The sequence below is a fragment of the Taudactylus pleione genome, unplaced genomic scaffold, assembly GCF_031769625.1.
Source record: "Taudactylus pleione unplaced genomic scaffold, aTauple2 ptg000677l, whole genome shotgun sequence".
In the NCBI taxonomy this organism is placed as follows: domain Eukaryota; kingdom Metazoa; phylum Chordata; class Amphibia; order Anura; family Myobatrachidae; genus Taudactylus; species Taudactylus pleione.
In genome coordinates, this window is record NW_028285079.1 from 1,505,476 (window position 1) to 1,529,779 (window position 24,304).

A 24,304-nucleotide genomic window follows, 5' to 3' on the forward strand; every position below is an offset into this window, starting at 1 on the left:
TTCTTGAAAGAATCAAATATCTGCTCTCTCAACCGTTTAGAAGAAGCTGGCACAGGTACAGGGGTGTTTGCAGGGAGTGATGCATATTCCGCTTCCATACAGTGCTATAATCGCCCTTTGGGATTTGAACGTTTTGTATCATGTAGAGTAGAAGCTTCTTGCCTGGCAGATGGCTTTTCTTTAGGCTCGCTGTACGGTGCAGAGAGCATCAGAGCTTGGGGCTCTCTCTTACAGGATTCCATATGTCATTGTTTCTTGGAAACAGGTCTGTTCTTGGTAGTCAAAGTCCAATTAAATCATAGTATTGTGATTCAGACTTTAGATCATGGTTGAACTTCGGAAGAGGAGGGATGCCTTCTCTTGTTGGATGTTCTCAGGCATCTATGGAACTATAGGGCTGATTCACTACAGATCGCTATTGCGCTGGCATATGCAGATGGACAATTGTTGCGTACTGCGCATGTGTATGCCATGACAGTGCGCATACGCAGCCACAGAACTGTGACCACACAGCTCACAGAAAGCCGTCGCAGAGTGAGTAACAAGAGGTCAGTGTTTGGGGGTGGTGACGGGGGAGTGGTCGGAGTAATGCAGGCGTGTTTGTCCATTTGAACGCCATTGCAGGGGCGTGCATAAATTAGCCACTGCGACGGCATATGCAGTTTCAGTACTTATTGTGTACGATGAGGTTAGCAATTTCTGAGTAAGGTCAGAGCTGCTGTACATGTGCGTAAGGAGCCGATGTTACGCGATGTTCCCGATGTATACGCAGGACTGCGAGGTATTACGGGTGAGATTGGGGAAGTGGGCATCTCTACGCTGGCCGTGTGACGGCTTTGCGATTGCAAACATTAGCATATTTTCGCAGCAGATCTGCGTGTACGTAATCGCAGCCTCGATCCCTAGTGAATCAGCCATATGTCAATAATTGTGTGACAAAGTAAGTCATAGTGTTACTAGATGGGTTACTTCAGTAACATGTGAGGCTAATTCAGCAATTGTCAGGCTTCCTTTGGTGTAAGGAAAGCTGTACAAGAAAAAGCTGTGTCAGACAGCCATTAGCTTCTTATTCCATACGTTTACTAAGCTTTAAGGAATCAATTGTCTTGGTGTCCAAAGACGTTGGATGGAAAATGTAGCTTGTGCACCTTCTGAAACCACCACGGGGGCAGCTTTGGAAGAGCCCCAAAGTTACAGTGTTCCCCCCGCCCACCCCAATCCAATAGGATGAAAGAGAAGATGGGATTGATATACTGACATTATATATTTTTCCCTGAGTCCTGTAGGGAAGCCGGGTGCCCACCTTTTATGCTCCAGTTCTATTTCTTTAGTTAGTAAGTTCCCGTTTTGCTTCTGTCTTGTGAGCTTGGTTAGAATAATAAGGGATATAGAGGCGGAGGAGTTTCAGACCTTGTGCCCAAAGACCTGTCTGGGCCTCCATACCTCGAGGTTCTAGCGTTCCTCCTTTCCAGCCCACTTGGTCTAGGGGGGCCAGGGTAATTGGGACACTTGGAGTGGCAACTTTTATAACCCAGTGGGTCTAGTATAATGGTTAGGGGATACCCCCCTGCATTTAATACCAAAAGAGTTTAGATTAAAATAAACATGTACTTGAAGCTCGGACCAAAATTGCAAGGCTGGGATAATATGCAGAGAGCCTACCCCGGCATCAGTCAGCCACGGGCCCCCCAGGCAGCATCCCCCCATTTCTGCCAGCAATGAATGCGGCTGCTCAGTGGGGTTGTAGGAGGGGGGGGGGGGGGGGCAGTTGCCTCAAAATATCTGTTCACCATATTTTCTACTTATTGATCCATCATAGTCCAGATAGGAAAACAAACACACACTGAAGATGCTCTATACAGGCGCATTGGAGCGAATTGGAAAGCATAGCGGGTCAGACATTGTATTTGCGTAGCGGAGCACCCGTTTTGCCCATTGTATGTGACGCCCATTGCCCTTTACCTCTGCAGGAACCGTGCTCATGCTGAAGGGGGCCGTGCTCGCAATCTCCTGCCTGGACTGCATGGGCTCCTTAATACACCCCTCGTATGAAGTCTGGAGGGACCCGAACACAGAAGACAATGAGAAGACGAGGAAAAGGAAACTGGTCACCTTCTCCCCATCCTCGTCCCAAGACATGAGCGACCACCAGTTTGCTGTTGTCTGTTCGGAGAAGCAAGCCAAAGTGTTCTCTCTGCCTTCCCAGAACTGTCTGTATGTCCACAACATTACCGAGACCTCGTTCCTCCTGCAGGCAGAGGTGGTCAACATGTGCAACACTGTCCTGCTGGCGTGTTTCTGTGCCAACGGGCACCTCATGACAATAAGGTAACCGATGCGGGACGCGGTCCCTGCCTGACGTCCTCTGCTCTCTCCTTGTATTGGTGCTCTCTCCTTTATAGGGCCATTAGCAATAAAGTGCGTGTTTCCTCATGTAATAGGGCCACTGAGGACATCTAGCACTATATGTGGAAGTTCTCATAGAGGAACAGAATCTCAGATGTGGGACATTGTTGGGCTCATTTTGCGTTAATTGTAAAACTTGCAACATTTGATGCCTTTCTGTAGCTGTCTATTGTGTTACATGTTATCTTCAGATGTGTTCATCTTTAAATTCATTGTATACATGGGGCTATATTAACTAAAGTGCGGGTTCATAGAAGTGGAGATGATGCCCATAGCAACTAATCAGATTCTAGCTATGGTCTTCTAGAAGGTGCTAGGTAAATAAGCAGAATTTGATTGGTTGCTATGTATACATCACGGAGATTGGAGTTCCGGCCTATTATATTGTTGGGAGCAAGGAAGAATAAAGAACATACTATGGGCTGATTTTAAGTCGCTCACCAATCGCTGTAGGTGCGGGAAGCCCCCGGAAGCCTGATTTACTGCCGTATGTGACTGCGAGTTCTGTTCAGCTAACGTGCAGGGTTCACGTTTGTGTAAGCGGAAACCTGTGCTGCCCATTAGTGTTACGCAAACTTCACCATTTGTGTCCATGCTAAGAGATGCTCGCGGCTCCAAATCAGGTCTATGTGTGCAATTCATTGTGTATAGTGTTTTTACACCTTAATCCTTAAGACTGTAGCCAGTATAATAAGACTGTAGTCAGTATAATAAGACTGTAGCCAGTATAATAAGACTGTAGTCAGTATAAGACTGTAGCCATTATAATAAGACTGTAGTCATATAATAAGACTGTAGCCAGTATAAGACTGTAGTCAGTATAATAAGACTTTAGTCACTATAATAAGACTGTAGCCAGTATAAGACTGTAGTCAGTATAATAAGACTGTAGCCAGTATAAGACTGTAGGCAGTATAATAAGACTGTAGTCAGTATAATAAGACTGTAGTCAGTATAAGACTGTAGTCAGTATAATAAGACTGTAGGCAGTATAAGACTGTAGCCAGTATAATAAGACTGTAGCCAGTATAATAAGACACTAGTCAGTATAATAAGACTGTAGCCAGTATAAGACTGTAGCCAGTATAATAAGACTGTAGCCAGTATAAGACTGTAGTCAGTATAATAAGACTGTAGTCAGTAAAATAAGACTGTAGTCAGTAAAATAAGACTGTAGCCAGTATAATAAGGCTGTAGTCAGTATAATAAGACTGTAGCCAGTATAATAAGACACTAGTCAGTATAATAAGACTGTAGCCAGTATAAGACTGTAGCCAGTATAATAAGACTGTAGCCAGTATAATAAGACTGTAGCCAGTATAATAAGACTGTAGCCAGTATAATAAGACTGTAGTCAGTATAAGACTGTAGCCAGTATAATAAGACTGTAGCCAGTATAATAAGGCTGTAGTCAGTATAATAAGACTGTAGTCAGTATAAGACTGTAGCCAGTATAATAAGACTGTAGCCAGTATAAGACTGTAGTCAGTATAATAAGACTGTAGTCAGTAAAATAAGACTGTAGTCAGTATAATAAGACTGTAGCCAGTATAATAAGGCTGTAGTCAGTATAATAAGACTGTAGCCAGTATAAGACTGTAGCCAGTATAATAAGACTGTAGCCAGTATAAGACTGTAGTCAGTATAATAAGACTGTAGTCAGTAAAATAAGACTGTAGTCAGTATAATAAGACGGTAGCCAGTATAATAAGACGGTAGCCAGTATAATAAGACTGTAGCCAGTATAATAAGGCTGTAGCCAGTATAATAAGACTGTAGCCAGTATAATAAGACTGTAGTCAGTATAAGACTGTAGCCAGTATAATAAGACTGTAGCCAGTATAATAAGACTGTAGCCAGTATAATAAGACTGTAGCCAGTATAAGACTGTAGTCAGTATAAGACTGTAGCCAGTATAATAAGACTGTAGCCAGTATAATAAGACTGTAGCCAGTATAATAAGGCTGTAGTCAGTATAATAAGACTGTAGCCAGTATAATAAGACTGTAGCCAGTATAATAAGGCTGTAGCCAGTATAATAAGACTGTAGCCAGTATAATAAGGCTGTAGCCAGTATAATAAGACTGTAGCCAGCATAATAAGACTGTAGCCAGCATAATAAGACTGTAGCCAGCATAATAAGACTGTAGCCAGCATAATAAGACTGTGGCCAGTATAATAAGACTGTAGCCAGTATAATAAGACTGTAGTCAGTATAAGACTGTAGTCAGTATAATAAGACTGTAGTCATATAATAAGACTGTAGCCAGTATAAGACTGTAGTCAGTATAAGACTGTAGTCAGTATAATAAGACTTTAGTCACTATAATAAGACTGTAGCCAGTATAAGACTGTAGTCAGTATAATAAGACTGTAACCAGTACAATAAGACTGTAGTCAGTATAATAAGACTGTAGCCAGTATAATAAGACTGTAGCCAGTATAATAAGACTGTAGTCAGTAAAATAAGACTGTAGTCAGTAAAATAAGACTGTAGTCAGTATAATAAGACTGTAGTCAGTATAATAAGACGGTAGCCAGTATAATAAGACTGTAGCCAGTATAATAAGACTGTAGCCAGTATAATAAGACTGTAGCCAGTATAATAAGACTGTAGCCAGTATAATAAGGCTTTAGTCAGTATAATAAGACTGTAGCCAGTATAATAAGGCTGTAGTCAGTATAATAAGGCTGTAGCCAGTATAATAAGACTGTAGCCAGCATAATAAGACTGTAGCCAGTATAATAAGACAGTAGCCAGTATAATAAGACTGTAGCCAGTATAAGACTGTAGTCAGTATAATAAGACTGTAGTCAGTATAAGACTGTAGCCATTATAATAAGACTGTAGTCATATAATAAGACTGTAGCCAGTATAAGACTGTAGTCAGTATAATAAGACTGTAGTCAGTATAAGACTGTAGTCAGTATAATAAGACTTTAGTCACTATAATAAGACTGTAGCCAGTATAAGACTGTAGTCAGTATAATAAGACTGTAACCAGTATAATAAGACTGTAGGCAGTATAATAAGACTGTAGGCAGTATAAGACTGTAACCAGTATAATAAGACTGTAGTCAGTATAATAAGACTGTAGTCAGTATAATAAGACTGTAGCCAGTATAATAAGACTGTAACCAGTATAATAAGACTGTAGCCAGTATAATAAGACTGTAGCCAGTATAATAAGACTGTAGCCAGTATAATAAGACTGTAGCCAGTATAAGACTGTAACCAGTATAAGACTGTAGCCATTATTCTTGTCAGGGGATCTATTCAAATGTTGTGTAGAGACTACTTAATATCAGAGAACTGGATGTGAGCGTGGTGCAATCATTATGGAGAACCGTTGACAGCAGGAATACTGGGAAAGCTCTGAGAACTAGTTCTTTCTGCAGAATTTCATTGTGCAAACGCTGATCAGACAGTGAGCTCTCTGTGCTACGCTCATGTGTTTATCATGTTTCCCATGTTAGTACTCTGGGTCTGATTCAGAGCCGGACGCTATTTGCACTCGCTCGTTCAGAAAAAGGCGCTGGCTATTTAAATTGACCGCTCGCTCTTTGCGGTCTGTTGACGCCTCCATGTCTGAATGAGCGAACAAAACATGCGGTCATTATTTTGAAAAAACGCCCCCTGGCCGCTCGCATCATACGTCATGTCCACTATTTATTAGATTAATCGAGTACATCGAACGGCGTATGAACTGCTCGCTATTCTTGTGGTTGGATTTTCCTACCGCAATCATGCGAGCAGTTCTGGCTAAAAGAGAACCCAGTGACGTGGTCAATGACGCTGCTGTATTACTTATGCACACCCTTAAAACGCCCGTTTTGACCTTTTGGCACGCCTGCGTTCTGATCTCCACTCCCCGTTTTCAAGCACCTTCCCCTGTTACCACCCACATACGTCTCATTCTGTCACTCAAATTAGCAGGCATTCGCTATTTTGCGAGCACACGATTTCTGACCGCACTGACTGGTTCGCGCATGCGTATTACAACCCATACGCATGCGCAGATGTGCGAACATCGCTCGGAACGAGCGGCCGCTTACGAGCGGCTCTGAATGAGGTCCCCTGCTTGCTGATTCTATAACACCATGTTCTCCTCCCTCCGCACTGGGGGACACTGTCAGCTTGGAGTATAGAAGGGGTATAACCGGCCTGTCAGAATGTAGAAGCTCCTTCCCTTCTGTGCCCCACTACAGGCAATGCGTTTTCTCTTACATGCCCGTGGAGTTGGGCGCTTTCGTGCAGGCTGTTGATGGCCACAATTACATGTTGTACTTTTCTTTATCTTACGCTTATTTGTCCTGGCGGAATGCTCTTTCAGGTACTGTTGTAGATATGAGCTGTTTGTAGCATTTCTTCTACCACTGCCCACCTTCTCTATAGAGACTCCTAGCCGGCTTTACACATCACTAATAGGAAACAGTGACCAGGGTCCCAGTGCTGGTGTGTACCTTCCGCCACATTGCCCTACTGCCAGACTGCGCTCGTGGCCTCACATTGATGGTACTGTAGGTAGCAGCTGCTGTCTCCTCCTGCGCTCGTGGCCTCACATTGATGGTACTGTAGGTAGTAGCTGCTGTCTCCTCCTGCATGCGTGGCCTCACATTGATGGTACTGTAGGTAGTAGCTGCTGTCTCCTCCTGCGCTCGTGGCCTCACATTGATGGTACTGTAGGTAGCAGCTGCTGTCTCCTCCTGCGCTCGTGGCCTCACATTGATGGTACTGTAGGTAGCAGCTGCTGTCTCCTCCTGCGATCGTGGCCTCACATTGATGGTACTGTAGGTAGCAGCTGCTGTCTCCTCCTGCGCTCGTGGCCTCACATTGATGGTACTGTAGGTAGCAGCTGCTGTCTCCTCCTGCGCTCGTGGCCTCACATTGATGGTACTGTAGGTAGCAGCTGCTGTCTCCTCCTGCGCTTGGTTGCAGCCCTGGCTGACACATCCTATACCTGATGGCAGCGTAGGATTGCCCATTTCGGTTGAAGTAGTAGGATAGTTCTCCCGAAAACACATAGAGCGGCGAGCTTATTGCGGTACCTATTTGTTTTCGCCTTTTTTCAGGTGAAAAAAAACTGCAATTATCATGGATTCGTTTTCTGGACACATCAGGTCCCGAAAAAAAAACCCTGATAAGTGCCGGCGTCGGGCTGACTATTACTGAATATTCACTAAAGTGCAGGTTTATAGAAGTGGAGTTGTTGCCCATAGCAACCAATCAGATTCTACTTATAATTTATCTACCATCTTCTAGAATATAACAGCTGGACTCTGGTTGCTATGGGCAACATCTCCACTTCTAAAAACTCTCACGTTAGTAAATTTACACCCCAGAATCTGATGGAGAGATATTTGTGGAATTGGATTTTGAGGACTCAGCAGGTTGGTAGGAAGACTTCTCTTATAACCCTATGGGGCATATTCAATTGGGCATGAGGTTTAGCGAGGAAAAAACCTTGTGCCCAATTTTGGATTACCGCAGGCATGCGCGCTCCCGATACCTATACCTGCGGTATCCAATTAAGAAAAAGTGGTCGCAGGGTTTTCAGCTCTGAAATCCCTGCGCCGCGTAGAAAAAAAAATAAAAATTCTTCACTTACCTGCCCGGTGGTCTCCGCAGCTCCCGGGGGCCTCCCCTCTATATTCTCACTGGAGAGGGGGTTGCTGCTGGGAGGCTCCAGGGGCTGTTGGGAGGGGCAAGGGCTGCTGGGAGATCTAGTTCTCCAAGCGCCCATTCCGGGGGTGCACACTGAACTTGGGGGGGGTACACATACACTGGGGGTCACACACACACACACACACACTACATACTCACCGCTGCTGCAGGAGACCGGGGGCCTGATTCAGACCCGCTTGCGAGCGCACAGCGCTCGCAAGCGGGTCGATGGTCCCCGACTGTGCTTGCGCCACCTTCTGCGTGCGCATGCGCGAGACCCGTACTGTGACGGCAGCTCCGTCGCAACCGGTCTCGCTACAAGACGGGGCGGCTGTCAATGGGTGGGGAGGGGGAGGTGGCTGCACAAACGCAGGCGTTCCCTTAGGAACGCCTGGCGTTTGTGGGCGGCCCTACTGACATCACTAGTGACATCAGTAGCAGGAAGTCCACTCGGCCTTGTGGTAGCCGAGACCCTCCCACAGGGTCTCCTCGCAAGCCCGATGGTCGCGATTATCGCAACCATCGCCAGGCCGCTCGCAAAAGCTGTGAGTGGTCACCCCCAACTTAGCGAGCAGCCTGGAGGATGAAAAAAATAAAAAAATCCCCGCCCTGATTCAGAGCGAGCGCACGCAAACAGCGAGCGGCTCTGAATCACGCCCCGGGTCCCGACGCTGGATGCAGAAAACAGCACTTCGGAAGGTGAGTAATTACTGACTAATTAAGCAAATTGGAAACTTCCAATTGCTTAATTAGTCATTAGGAGGGGTACTGCCGGGGTCCCAGAGCATTTACCGACCTTTGGTCGTGCTCTGGAGATGCACAAAAGAAAACCTCCCGGCGCGCAAAATAGGAAAAAAACCCCGATCCTGATTGTATAGCAAAAATCCTGCAGACAAGACCCCGGATTGCTGCTATTCTCACACCCAATTGAATATGCCCCTAAGTATCTAGTAGACTATTTGCACACTGACGTAATACTGAGGGAAAAGTAGCAGAATTATGGGAAAAGTGTGCACCATGGGGGGATGCAGTCGGGTTGCCAACAGTCGAAATATCAACCGCCGGCTTCCCGACTGTCAAATCCCGGCAGGGTACTAATAACGCCTGTCATTAGACCTACGCCGGGAGCCGACAGCAGCGGGGTGGGAGGGTTAGGTTTCAGGGCTCCCAGGGGGAGTTAGTGTTAGGCACCCCCATGGAAGTCTTAGGTTTAGGGTGCGGGGAAGGAGGGGGGGGTAAGGTTTAGGCACTTACAGGGGGGTTAGGCACTAGGGGGGAGGTTAGGGTTAGGCAGCCCTAAAGGAGGGTTAGGGGGGGAGAGGGTTAGCAATAGCTCAGGGCTGCTGGTCTTCCGCTGTCGGGATTTGAACCATCGTACATAGGTCCGGCGGTCATTCATACCGATCCCCCTTGGTGCGGCGCGTCTCGCGTTATATGTATGTCAGTGATGAGTGTTATTCCCTACTTGGACGACCTTCTGGTAAAAGTGGGATTTGTACCTCTCCCTCTGACTCTGTTGTGAAGATGCTGGGTGTGTTTTTACCTCCACCAATCCAAGGAAACCCAAAAAATTGTGCACTGAGCACGATACAATTTTCACACATTTCTGCACTTCTCATTCTGGGACAGGACAGTCGCGAGTCCGACCGTCTGAGCCGGAACACCATTCGCCACAGAGAATGGCCTCACAACCCCCGAGGGGAGAAGTAGGTTCAGCTGAGGCCGATATGATGGATCAGCTAAAACGTGGAGCGTCACTGCCCGAGAACCAGGGTTCCATAGATGAATTAATTCCATTCTGGGAACATTTGAGTTTCAAACCCTTTTTTTCTCTTTGTTAAGAATGAGTGTTCCATAGTTCTCGGTTGGGCTTTAGCTGTGGGGTGTAGAAGGGGAGGAGCTTGATGTTCCGACAGATAATAAATGCAGAATAGCGTATTTCCTACCCTATACAGCAGACACATATTGGCATGTGTACTTCTCCGCATCTAGTTTACAATAACTTGAGGCCAAATTAAGGAATGTCTTTGTTTTATTGACCGTCTCTGGGATGGCATTGCTGCAAGTCACACACACGTCCTCTATCATGATGAAACCCCTTATTGTATCATGGATTTTCTCCTTCCAGCCTCCCCAGCCTCCGTCCACTGCTAGATGTCAATTACTTGCCATTAACGGACATGAGAATAGCCCGGACATTCTGCTTCACCAACGGTGGCCAAGCGTTGTACTTGTGCTCTCCCAGCGAGATCCAAAGAATCACGTACAGCCAGGAGTTGTGCGACAGTCTGCAGGTAAGCGCGCACGCGGGGCCATTTGCAAACAGACAGCGATCGTTTAATCTACATCATTCACGTAGTCATGAAAACACAGATGGAGACAATCCCGCCTTATTACATGCTGTAGAAAATAAATGCTAGCTTTGCTCAGTACAATTGCTGAAGCGCCAGTATGATATCTCCCCCATCAGGTAGCAATAAATGCAATGATTTTATTACTGATGCAGTCACGGCAACTGAGCGCCAAATCGCTTAGTAAGTGATTCTATTGACGTTTCATTCCTCCAGTAATATTCCACTGAAAAACACCTATTTTTTCACTTACGTTGCCGTGATTTTCTTGCAAAGTATGGAACTAAAACGCTCCCATTGAAATGTGATGAATATGTAGGATATTTTCTGTACAATGCTGGTTGATTCCATGGTCTTTACACCAGATCATTATACCGTACCCCTACCATGGGGGCTTTACTAATCATTATATGATACAAGGGGCTCAGATGCTGATGATCTAGGTGGTCGGAGACTGAGTTTGGCGGCCTCCGCGCCTACCTGCGTATTTCCTGATAATAATGCAGCAGGGAGAGAGGATACACAACCCAGATATGACATCACTGAGTAACTGACACATTGCCCCGTTATGTCTCCTCCCTGCGCCCAGGACATGCTCGGAGACCTCTTCTCGCCGGTGGAGACTCCAGAAGCGCAGAACAGAGGGTTCCTGAAAGGACTGTTTGGTGGAAGCGGACAGACTTTGGACAGAGAGGAGCTATGTAGGTAGCACAGTGTAATGACCCGATCTAGTATTATAGGAGAGTACTGTGTATTACAGAGGGTTCATCAATCCAGGGACCGTGTGTCAATTATAATTAGAAAGTAACTATGGAAATTGAGGTGTTATGCCATATTCCATTATCTGTGTGAACAACCAGAACTCCTTCCCACCTGTCCCCATTGTTCTACTTTATTGGGTGTCCCCTTCTACCTCCCATTGTTACTTTATCCTGACCGTTGTTCAGCATTAATGGACACGAGGAGGAACTGCAGATATTATGTGACCCCCCCCCTGCCATGTTTACGTCATTTTCCCACAAGTGGTGTAATAATCTTTGGTGCTGTGTAACCTGATGACAATGTACACACAATGTTAATAATGATAAATGGCTTAATGCAGTTTCCCGAACTCCGCCATTACCGTCCACGTTTTAAGGATGTCCAGGCTGGAGCACAGGGGACTTAGGGCTTCATTCAGAGGCGGCCGTACGGTCTACGACTGCTCGGCCACCTCGATGTTTGTCCAGTGCGCATGCACACGAGGGAGCCGGCTCCTTCGTGTGCATGCGTGAGACCGGCTACGACCGACAGCGCCGGTCGTAGCGGGTCTCTTTCCAAAGGGGGCGAGCTGTCGATGTTGATTGACAGCTCGCCATGTTTGGAAGGCGGGCCGGGGGAGTGGCAGCCCAAACGGAGGCGTTCCCATGGGAACGCCTGCCGTTTGGGGGAGGCCCCACTGACATCACTAGTGATGTCAGTGGAGAGCTTCCGGCTCTGACAGAGCCAGAAGCTCTCCGGGTCTTACGACAAGTGAGACCCTACCCTAGGGTCTCGTCGTAAGCCCCGATGGTCGCGATGGTCTATGACCATCGCGACCATCACCCGAGCGGTCGTTAGAGCTGTGGGTGTAAACCCACAGCCTAACGACCGAAACAGAGGCGGCCGGTCAGGATGCAAGCGGCTGCCCAGTTTCTGAGCGACCGCTTGCATCCTCCGACCGCCTCTGAATGAGGGCCTTAATTAGTACCTCAGTAAATTTGATTTAACCATCTGCATTCAAGCATAGATATCCTTAAAACCTGGACTGTAATGGCGGAGTTTGGGAAACTCTGGGTCAATGTATAAGCTGGGAGTTGTGTCACACCTTGCAGTGTGAGATGGTCGGTGGCTCCATTAACTGAATGAACTCATAAGCTCTCTGTCTCTCAGTTGGTGAAGCCTCCGCAGGTAAAGCCTCCCGCAGCCTCGCACAGCATATTCCAGGACAGGCCGGTATAGAGGGAGTAAAAGGAGCAGCTACCGGGGTGGCCGGAGATTTATATCGCGCTCGAATAGCTCTGGATGAGAGAGGACAGAGGCTGGGTGAGCTGGAGGACAAGACAGAACGCATGTTATCAAGTGCGGAAGCCTTCTCCAAGCACGCACACGAGGTGAGGAAATAGCGTCTCACGCGGATCCAGCCATTGTGCTCTACTGGTGTCATCAGTACCTTGTGTATGACTCCTGTCCTCATGATGTGTCATTTCATGCCCGTGTCCTCGGTTATACCGTAGGTGCCATTACAAGCCTCATTCCAACATCCTTACTTACTTATATACTTGGGATGGGTGCTATGTAATTATTGTACATCAACCCCACATTTTAGCATAAGTAGTCAAGGACAGAGAATGGCAAACCAGTGCAGCGGCAACTAAAGGCAACATAAATGTGACACAGCAATGTCCCCTCACACTGCACTAATCCCACAGCAATGTCCCATCACACTGCACTAATCCCACAGCAATGTCCCATCACACTGCACTAATCCCACAGCAATGTCCCCTCACACTGCGCTAATCCCACAGCAATGTCCCCTCACACTGCGCTAATCTCACAGCAATGTCCGCTCACACTGCACTAATCCCACAGCAATGTCCCATCACACTGCACTAATCCCACAGCAATGTCCCATCACACTGCACTAATCCCACAGCAATGTCCCCTCACACTGCGCTAATCCCACAGCAATGTCCCCTCACACTGCGCTAATCCCACAGCAATGTCCCCTCACTCTGCACTAATCCCACAGCAATGTCCCCTCACACTGCGCTAATCCCACAGCAATGTCCCCTCACACTGCGCTAATCCCACAGCAATGTCCCCTCACACTGCGCTAATCTCACAGCAATGTCCGCTCACACTGCACTAATCACACAGCAATGTGACATCACACTGCACTAATCACACAGCAATGTCCCTTCACACTGCACTAATCACACAGCAATGTCCCCTCACACTGCACTAATCACACAGCAATGTCCCCTCACACTGCACTAATCCCACAGCAATGTCCCCTCACACTGCACTAATCCCACAGCAATGTCCCCTCACACTGCACTAATCCCACAGCAATGTCCCCTCACACTGCACTAATCCCACAGCAATGTCCCATCACACTGCACTAATCACACAGCAATGTCCCCTCACACTGCACTAATCCCACAGCAATGTGACATCACACTGCACTAATCACACAGCAATGTCCGCTCACACTGCACTAATCACACAGCAATGTGACATCACACTGCACTAATCACACAGCAATATCCCGTCACTCTGCGCTAATCACACAGCAATGTCCCCTCACACTGCGCTAATCCCACAGCAATGTCCCCTCACACTGCGCTAATCCCACAGCAATGTCCCCTCACACTGCGCTAATCCCACAGCAATGTCCCCTCACACTGCGCTAATCCCACAGCAATGTCCCCTCACACTGCGCTAATCCCACAGCAATGTCCCCTCACTCTGCGCTAATCTCACAGCAATGTCCCCTCACACTGCGCTAATCTCACAGCAATGTTCCATCACACTGCGCTAATCCAACAGCAATGTCCCCTCACACTGCGCTAATCCCACAGCAATGTCCCCTCACACTGCGCTAATCCCACAGCAATGTCCCCTCACACTGCGCTAATCCCACAGCAATGTCCCCTCACACTGCACTAATCATACAGCAATGTGACATCACACTGCACTAATCACACAGCAATGTCCGCTCACACTGCACTAATCACACAGCAATGTGACATCACACTGCACTAATCACACAGCAATGTCCCCTCACACTGCACTAATCCCACAGCAATGTCCCCTCACACTGCGCTAATCCCACAGCAATGTCCCCTCACACTGCGCTAATCCCACAGCAATGTCCCCTCACACTGCACTAATCCCACAGCAATGTCCCATCACACTGCACTAATCACACAGCAATGTCCCCTCACACTGCACTAATCCCACAGCAATGTGACATCACACTGCACTAATCACACAGCAATGTCCGCTCACACTGCACTAATCACACAGCAATGTGAATCACACTGCACTAATCACACAGCAATGTCCCCTCACACTGCGCTAATCCCACAGCAATGTCCCCTCACACTGCACTAATCATACAGCAATGTGACATCACACTGCACTAATCACACAGCAATATCCCGTCACTCTGCGCTAATCCCACAGCAATGTCCCCTCACACTGCACTAATCCCACAGCAATGTCCCCTTACACTGCACTAATCACACAGCAATGTCCCCTCACACTGCACTAATCACACAGCAATGTGACATCACACTGCACTAATCACACAGCAATGTCCCGTCACTCTGCGCTAATCACACAGCAATGTCCCCTCACACTGCACTAATCCCACAGCAATGTGACATCACACTGCACTAATCCCACAGCAATGTCCCCTCACACTGCGCTAATCCCACAGCAATGTCCCCTCACACTGCACTAATCACACAGCAATATCCCGTCACTCTGCGCTAATCACACAGCAATGTGACATCACACTGCACTAATCCCACAGCAATGTCCCCTCACACTGCGCTAATCCCACAGCAATGTCCCATCACCCTGCGCTAATCCCACAGCAATGTCCCCTCACACTACGCTAATCCCACAGCAATGTCCCCTCACTCTGCACTAATCCCACAGCAATGTCCCCTCACACTGCACTAATCACACAGCAATGTCCCCTCACACTGCACTAATCCCACAGCAATGTCCCCTCACACTGCGCTAATCTCACAGCAATGTTCCATCACACTGCGCTAATCATACAGCAATGTCCCATCACACTGCGCTAATCCCACAGCCATGTCCGCTCACACTGCGCTAATCCCACAGCAATGTCCCCTCACACTGCGCTAATCCCACAGCAATGTCCCCTCACACTGCGCTAATCCCACAGCAATGTCCCATCACCCTGCGCTAATCCCACAGCAATGTCCCCTCACACTGCACTAATCATACAGCAATGTGACATCACACTGCACTAATCACACAGCAATATCCCGTCACTCTGCGCTAATCACACAGCAATGTCCCCTCACACTGCACTAATCACACAGCAATGTGACATCACACTGCACTAATCCCACAGCAAACTCCCATCACACTGCTCTAATCACACAATGTCCCCTCACACTGCACTAATCACACAGCAATGTGACAGCACACTGCACTAATCACACAGCAATGTCCGCTCACACTGCACTAATCACACAGCAATGTGACATCACACTGCACTAATCCCACAGCAATGTGACATCACACTGCACTAATCACACAGCAATGTCCGCTCACACTGCACTAATCACACAGCAATGTGACATCACACTGCACTAATCCCACAGCAATGTCCCCTCACACTGCACTAATCCCACAGCAATGTCCCCTTACACTGCACTAATCACACAGCAATGTCCCCTCACACTGCACTAATCACACAGCAATGTGACATCACACTGCACTAATCACACAGCAATGTCCCGTCACTCTGCGCTAATCACACAGCAATGTCCCCTCACACTGCACTAATCCCACAGCAATGTGACATCACACTGCACTAATCCCACAGCAATGTCCCCTCACACTGCGCTAATCCCACAGCAATGTCCCCTCACACTGCACTAATCATACAGCAATGTGACATCACACTGCACTAATCACACAGCAATATCCCGTCACTCTGCGCTAATCACACAGCAATGTGACATCACACTGCACTAATCCCACAGCAATGTCCCCTCACACTGCGCTAATCCCACAGCAATGTCCCATCACCCTGCGCTAATCCCACAGCAATGTCCCATCACCCTGCGCTAATCCCACAGCAATGTCCCCTCACACTACGCTAATCCCACAGCAATGTCCCCTCACTCTGCACTAATCCCACAGCAATGTCCCCTCACACTGCACTAATCACACAGCAATGTCCCCTCACACTGCACTAATCCCACAGCAATGTCCCCTCACACTGCACTAATCCCACAGCAAGGTACCCTCACACTGCACTAATCCCACAGCAATGTCCCCTCACACTGCGCTAATCCCACAGCAATGTGACATCACACTGCACTAATCATACAGCAATGTCCGCTCACACTGCACTAATCACAAAGCAATGTGACATCACACTGCACTAATCACACAGCAATATCCCGTCACTCTGCGCTAATCCCACAGCAATGTCCCCTCACACTGCGCTAATCCCACAGCAATGTCCCCTCACACTGCGCTAATCCCACAGCAATGTCCCCTCACACTGCGCTAATCCCACAGCAATGTCCCCTCACACTGCGCTAATCCCACAGCAATGTCCCCTCACTCTGCGCTAATCTCACAGCAATGTCCCCTCACACTGCGCTAATCTCACAGCAATGTTCCATCACACTGCGCTAATCATACAGCAATGTCCCATCACACTGCGCTAATCCCACAGCCATGTCCGCTCACACTGCGCTAATCCCACAGCAATGTCCCCTCACACTGCGCTAATCCCACAGCAATGTCCCCTCACACTGCGCTAATCCCACAGCAATGTCCCATCATCCTGCGCTAATCCCACAGCAATGTCCCCTCACACTGCGCTAATCCCACAGCAATGTCCCCTCACACTGCGCTAATCCCACAGCAATGTCCCCTCACACTGCGCTAATCCCACAGCAATGTCCCCTCACACTGCGCTAATCCCACAGCAATGTCCCCTCACACTGCACTAATCATACAGCAATGTGACATCACACTGCACTAATCACACAGCAATATCCCGTCACTCTGCGCTAATCACACAGCAATGTCCCCTCACACTGCACTAATCACACAGCAATGTGACATCACACTGCACTAATCCCACAGCAAACTCCCATCACACTGCTCTAATCACACAATGTCCCCTCACACTGCACTAATCACACAGCAATGTGACATCACACTGCACTAATCACACAGCAATGTCCGCTCACACTGCACTAATCACACAGCAATGTGACATCACACTGCACTAATCACACTGTCCCCTCACACTACGCTAATCCCACAGCATTGTCCCCTCACACTGCGCTAATCCCACAGCAATGTCCCCTCACACTGCGCTAATCCCACAGCACTGTCCCATCACACTGCACTAATCCCACAGCAATGTCCCCTCACACTGCGCTAATCCCACAGCAATGTCCCCTCACACTGCGCTAATCCCACAGCCATGTCCCCTCACACTGCGCTAATCTCACAGCCATGTCCGCTCACACTGCGCTAATCCCACAGCAATGTCCCCTCACACTGCGCTAATCCCACAGCAATGTCCCCTCACACTGCGCTAATCCCACAGCAATGTCCCCTCACACTGCGCTAATCCCACAGCAATGTCCCCTCACACTGCACTAATCATACAGCAATGTGACATCACACTGCACTAATCACACAGCAATATCCCGTCACTCTGCGCTAATCCCACAGCAATGTCCCCTCACACTGCACTAATCCCACAGCAATGTCCCCTTACACTGCACTAATCACACAGCAATGTCCCCTCACACTGCACTAATCACACAGCAATGTGACATCACACTGCACTAATCCCACAGCAATGTCCCCTCACACTGCGCTAATCCCACAGCAATGTCCCCTCACACTGCACTAATCATACAGCAATGTGACATCACACTGCACTAATCACACAGCAATATCCCGTCACTCTGCGCTAATCACACAGCAATGTCCCCTCACACTGCACTAATCACACAGCAATGTCCCCTCACACTGCGCTAATCCCACAGCAATGTCCCCTCACACTGCACTAATCATACAGCAATGTGACATCACACTGCACTAATCACACAGCAATATCCCGTCACTCTGCGCTAATCCCACAGCAATGTGACATCACACTGCACTAATCCCACAGCAATGTCCCCTCACACTGCGCTAATCCCACAGCAATGTCCCCTCACACTGCGCTAATCCCACAGCTATGTCCCATCACCCTGCGCTAATCCCACAGCAATGTCCCCTCACACTACGCTAATCCCACAGCAATGTGACATCACACTGCACTAATCACACAGCAATATCCCGTCACTCTGCGCTAATCACACAGCAATGTCCCCTCACACTGCACTAATCCCACAGCAATGTGACATCACACTGCACTAATCCCACAGCAATGTCCCCTCACACCGCGCTAATCCCACAGCAATGTCCCCTCACACTGCACTAATCATACAGCAATGTCCCCTCACACTGCGCTAATCATACAGCAATGTGACATCACACTGCACTAATCACACAGCAATATCCCGTCACTCTGCGCTAATCACACAGCAATGTCCCCTCACACTGCGCTAATCCCACAGCAATGTCCCATCACACTGCGCTAATCCCACAGCAATGTCCCCTCACACTGCGCTAATCCCACAGCAATGTCCCCTCACACTGCACTAATCCCACAGCAATGTACCCTCACACTGCGCTAATCTCACAGCAATGTCCCCTCACTGCACTAATCACACAGCAATGTCCCCTCACACTGCACTAATCCCACAGCAATGTCCGCTCACACTGCACTAATCACACAGCAATGTGACATCACACTGCACTAATCACACAGCAATATCCCGTCACTCTGCGCTAATCCCACAGCAATGTCCCCTCACACTGCGCTAATCCCACAGCAATGTCCCCTCACACTGCGCTAATCCCACAGCAATGTCCACTCACTCTGCGCTAATCCCACAGCAATGTCCCCTCACTCTGCGCTAATCTCACAGCAATGTCCCCTCACACTACGCTAATCCCACAGCAATGTCCCCTCACACTGCGCTAATCTCAAAGCCATGTCCCATCACACTGCGCTAATCCCACAGCAATGTCCCCTCACACTGCGCTAATCCCACAGCAATGTCCCCTCACACTGCGCTAATCCCACAGCAATGTCCCCTCACACTGCACTAATCACACAGCAATGTGACATCACACTGCACTAATCACACAGCAATATCCTGTCACTCTGCGCTAATCACACAGCAATGTCCCCTCACACTGCACTAATCACACAGCAATGTGACATCACACTGCACTAATCCCACAGCAATGTCCCCTCACACTGCGCTAATCCCACAGCAATGTCCCCTCTCACTGCACTAATCATACAGCAATGTGACATCACACTGCACTAATCACACAGCAATATCCTGTCACTCTGAGCTAATCCCACAGCAATGTCCCCTCACACTGCACTAATCCCACAGCAATGTCCCCTTACACTGCACTAATCACACAGCAATGTCCCCTCACACTGCACTAATCACACAGCAATGTGACATCACACTGCACTAATCACACAGCAATATCCCGTCACTCTGCGCTAATCACACAGCAATGTCCCCTCACACTGCACTAATCACACAGCAATGTGACATCACACTGCACTAATCCCACAGCAATGTCCCCTCACACTGCGCTAATCCCACAGCAATGTCCCCTCACACTGCACTAATCATACAGCAATGTGACATCACACTGCACTAATCAAACAGCAATATCCCGTCACTCTGCGCTAATCACACAGCAATGTGACATCACACTGCACTAATCCCACAGCAATGTCCCCTCACACTGCGCTAATCCCACAGCAATGTCCCATCACACTGCACTAATCCCACAGCAATGTCCCCTCACACTGCGCTAATCCCACAGCAATGTCCCCTCACACTGCGCTAATCCCACAGCAATGTCCCCTCACACTGCGCTAATCTCACAGCCATGTCTGCTCACTGCGCTAATCCCACAGCAATGTCCCCTCACACTGCGCTAATCCCACAGCAATGTCCCCTCACACTGCGCTAATCCCACAGCAATGTCCCCTCACACTGCGCTAATCCCACAGCAATGTCCCCTCACACTGCACTAATCATACAGCAATGTGACATCACACTGCACTAATCACACAGCAATATCCCGTCACTCTGCGCTAATCCCACAGCAATGTCCCCTCACACTGCACTAATCACACAGCAATGTGACATCACACTGCACTAATCCCACAGCAAAGTCCCATCACACTGCACTAATCACACAATGTCCCCTCACACTGCACTAATCACACAGCAATGTGACATCACACTGCACTAATCACACAGCAATGTCCGCTCACACTGCACTAATCACACAGCAATGTGACATCACACTGCACTAATCACACAGCAATATCCCGTCACTCTGCGCTAATCACACAGCAATGTCCCCTCACACTGCACTAATCACACAGCAATGTGACATCACACTGCACTAATCCCACAGCAAAGTCCCATCACACTGCACTAATCACACAATGTCCCCTCACACTGCACTAATCCCACAGCAATGTCCCCTTACACTGCACTAATCACACAGCAATGTCCCCTCACACTGCGCTAATCCCACAGCAATGTCCCATCACACTGCGCTAATCCCACAGCAATGTCCCCTCACACTGCGCTAATCCCACAGCAATGTCCCCTCACACTGCGCTAATCCCACAGCAATGTCCCCTCACACTGCGCTAATCTCACAGCCATGTCCGCTCACACTGCGCTAATCCCACTGCAATGTCCCCTCACACTGCGCTAATCCCACAGCAATGTCCCCTCACACTGCGCTAATCCCACAGCAATGTCCCCTCACACTGCGCTAATCCCACAGCAATGTCCCCTCACACTGCGCTAATCCCACAGCTATGTCCCATCACCCTGCGCTAATCCCACAGCAATGTCCCCTCACACTACGCTAATCCCACAGCAATGTGACATCACACTGCACTAATCACACAGCAATATCCCGTCACTCTGCGCTAATCACACAGCAATGTCCCCTCACACTGCACTAATCCCACAGCAATGTGACATCACACTGCACTAATCCCACAGCAATGTCCCCTCACACCGCGCTAATCCCACAGCAATGTCCCCTCACACTGCACTAATCATACAGCAATGTCCCCTCACACTGCGCTAATCATACAGCAATGTGACATCACACTGCACTAATCACACAGCAATATCCCGTCACTCTGCGCTAATCACACAGCAATGTCCCCTCACACTGCGCTAATCCCACAGCAATGTCCCATCACACTGCGCTAATCCCACAGCAATGTCCCCTCACACTGCGCTAATCCCACAGCAATGTCCCCTCACACTGCACTAATCCCACAGCAATGTACCCTCACACTGCGCTAATCTCACAGCAATGTCCCCTCACTGCACTAATCACACAGCAATGTCCCCTCACACTGCACTAATCCCACAGCAATGTCCGCTCACACTGCACTAATCACACAGCAATGTGACATCACACTGCACTAATCACACAGCAATATCCCGTCACTCTGCGCTAATCCCACAGCAATGTCCCCTCACACTGCGCTAATCCCACAGCAATGTCCCCTCTCACTGCACTAATCATACAGCAATGTGACATCACACTGCACTAATCACACAGCAATATCCCGTCACTCTGAGCTAATCCCACAGCAATGTCCCCTCACACTGCACTAATCCCACAGCAATGTCCCCTTACACTGCACTAATCACACAGCAATGTCCCCTCACACTGCACTAATCACACAGCAATGTGACATCACACTGCACTAATCACACAGCAATATCCCGTCACTCTGCGCTAATCACACAGCAATGTCCCCTCACACTGCACTAATCACACAGCAATGTGACATCACACTGCACTAATCCCACAGCAATGTCCCCTCACACTGCGCTAATCCCACAGCAATGTCCCCTCACACTGCACTAATCATACAGCAATGTGACATCACACTGCACTAATCACACAGCAATATCCCGTCACTCTGCGCTAATCACACAGCAATGTGACATCACACTGCACTAATCCCACAGCAATGTCCCCTCACACTGCGCTAATCCCACAGCAATGTCCCATCACACTGCACTAATCCCACAGCAATGTCCCCTCACACTGCGCTAATCCCACAGCAATGTCCCCTCACACTGCGCTAATCCCACAGCAATGTCCCCTCACACTGCGCTAATCTCACAGCCATGTCTGCTCACTGCGCTAATCCCACAGCAATGTCCCCTCACACTGCGCTAATCCCACAGCAATGTCCCCTCACACTGCGCTAATCCCACAGCAATGTCCCCTCACACTGCGCTAATCCCACAGCAATGTCCCCTCACACTGCACTAATCATACAGCAATGTGACATCACACTGCACTAATCACACAGCAATATCCCGTCACTCTGCGCTAATCCCACAGCAATGTCCCCTCACACTGCACTAATCACACAGCAATGTGACATCACACTGCACTAATCCCACAGCAAAGTCCCATCACACTGCACTAATCACACAATGTCCCCTCACACTGCACTAATCACACAGCAATGTGACATCACACTGCACTAATCACACAGCAATGTCCGCTCACACTGCACTAATCACACAGCAATGTGACATCACACTGCACTAATCACACAGCAATATCCCGTCACTCTGCGCTAATCACACAGCAATGTCCCCTCAAACTGCACTAATCACACAGCAATGTGACATCACACTGCACTAATCCCACAGCAAAGTCCCATCACACTGCACTAATCACACAATGTCCCCTCACACTGCACTAATCCCACAGCAATGTCCCCTTACACTGCACTAATCACACAGCAATGTCCCCTCACACTGCGCTAATCCCACAGCAATGTCCCATCACACTGCGCTAATCCCACAGCAATGTCCCCTCACACTGCGCTAATCCCACAGCAATGTCCCCTCACACTGCGCTAATCCCACAGCAATGTCCCCTCACACTGCGCTAATCTCACAGCCATGTCCGCTCACACTGCGCTAATCCCACTGCAATGTCCCCTCACACTGCGCTAATCCCACAGCAATGTCCCCTCACACTGCGCTAATCCCACAGCAAAGTCCCCTCACACTGCGCTAATCCCACAGCCATGTCCCCTCACACTGCACTAATCATACAGCAATGTGACATCAAACTGCACTAATCACACAGCAATATCCCGTCACTCTGCGCTAATCCCACAGCAATGTCCCCTCACACTGCACTAATCCCACAGCAATGTCCCCTTACACTGCACTAATCACACATCAATGTCCCCTCACACTGCACTAATCACACAGCAATGTGACATCACACTGCACTAATCACACAGCAATATCCCGTCACTCTGCGCTAATCACACAGCAATGTCCCCTCACACTGCACTAATCACACAGCAATGTGACATCACACTGCACTAATCCCACAGCAATGTCCCCTCACACTGCGCTAATCCCACAGCAATGTCCCCTCACACTGCACTAATCATACAGCAATGTGACATCACATTGCACTAATCACACAGCAATATCCCGTCACACTGCGCTAATCCCACAGCAATGTCCCCTCTCACTGCACTAATCATACAGCAATGTGACATCACACTGCACTAATCACACAGCAATATCCCGTCACTCTGCGCTAATCCCACAGCAATGTCCCCTCACACTGCACTAATCCCACAGCAATGTCCCCTTACACTGCACTAATCACACAGCAATGTCCCCTCACACTGCACAAATCACACAGCAATGTGACATCACACTGCACTAATCACACAGCAATATCCCGTCACTCTGCGCTAATCACACAGCAATGTCCCCTCACACTGCACTAATCACACAGCAATGTGACATCACACTGCACTAATCCCACAGCAATGTCCCCTCACACTGCGCTAATCCCACAGCAATGTCCCCTCACACTGCACTAATCATACAGCAATGTGACATCACACTGCACTAATCACACAGCAATATCC

General features: G+C 48.6%; 1 protein-coding gene across 9 annotated transcripts in view; it reads left to right on the top strand.

Annotated features, from left to right (window-relative positions):
• The window catches only part of STXBP5L (syntaxin binding protein 5L), a 581,790-nt gene that overhangs the window by 509,038 nt on the left and 48,448 nt on the right, over positions 1–24,304 (top strand). For all 9 annotated transcript variants that reach the window (XM_088455906.1, XM_088455901.1, XM_088455909.1 and 6 more), the window contains 4 exons: positions 1,971–2,328; positions 10,200–10,365; positions 11,012–11,123; positions 12,334–12,554. In XM_088455906.1, the coding sequence (XP_088312032.1) occupies positions 1,971–2,328; positions 10,200–10,365; positions 11,012–11,123; positions 12,334–12,554 (857 nt within the window). The remainder of the gene's footprint in view (positions 1–1,970; positions 2,329–10,199; positions 10,366–11,011; positions 11,124–12,333; positions 12,555–24,304) is intronic.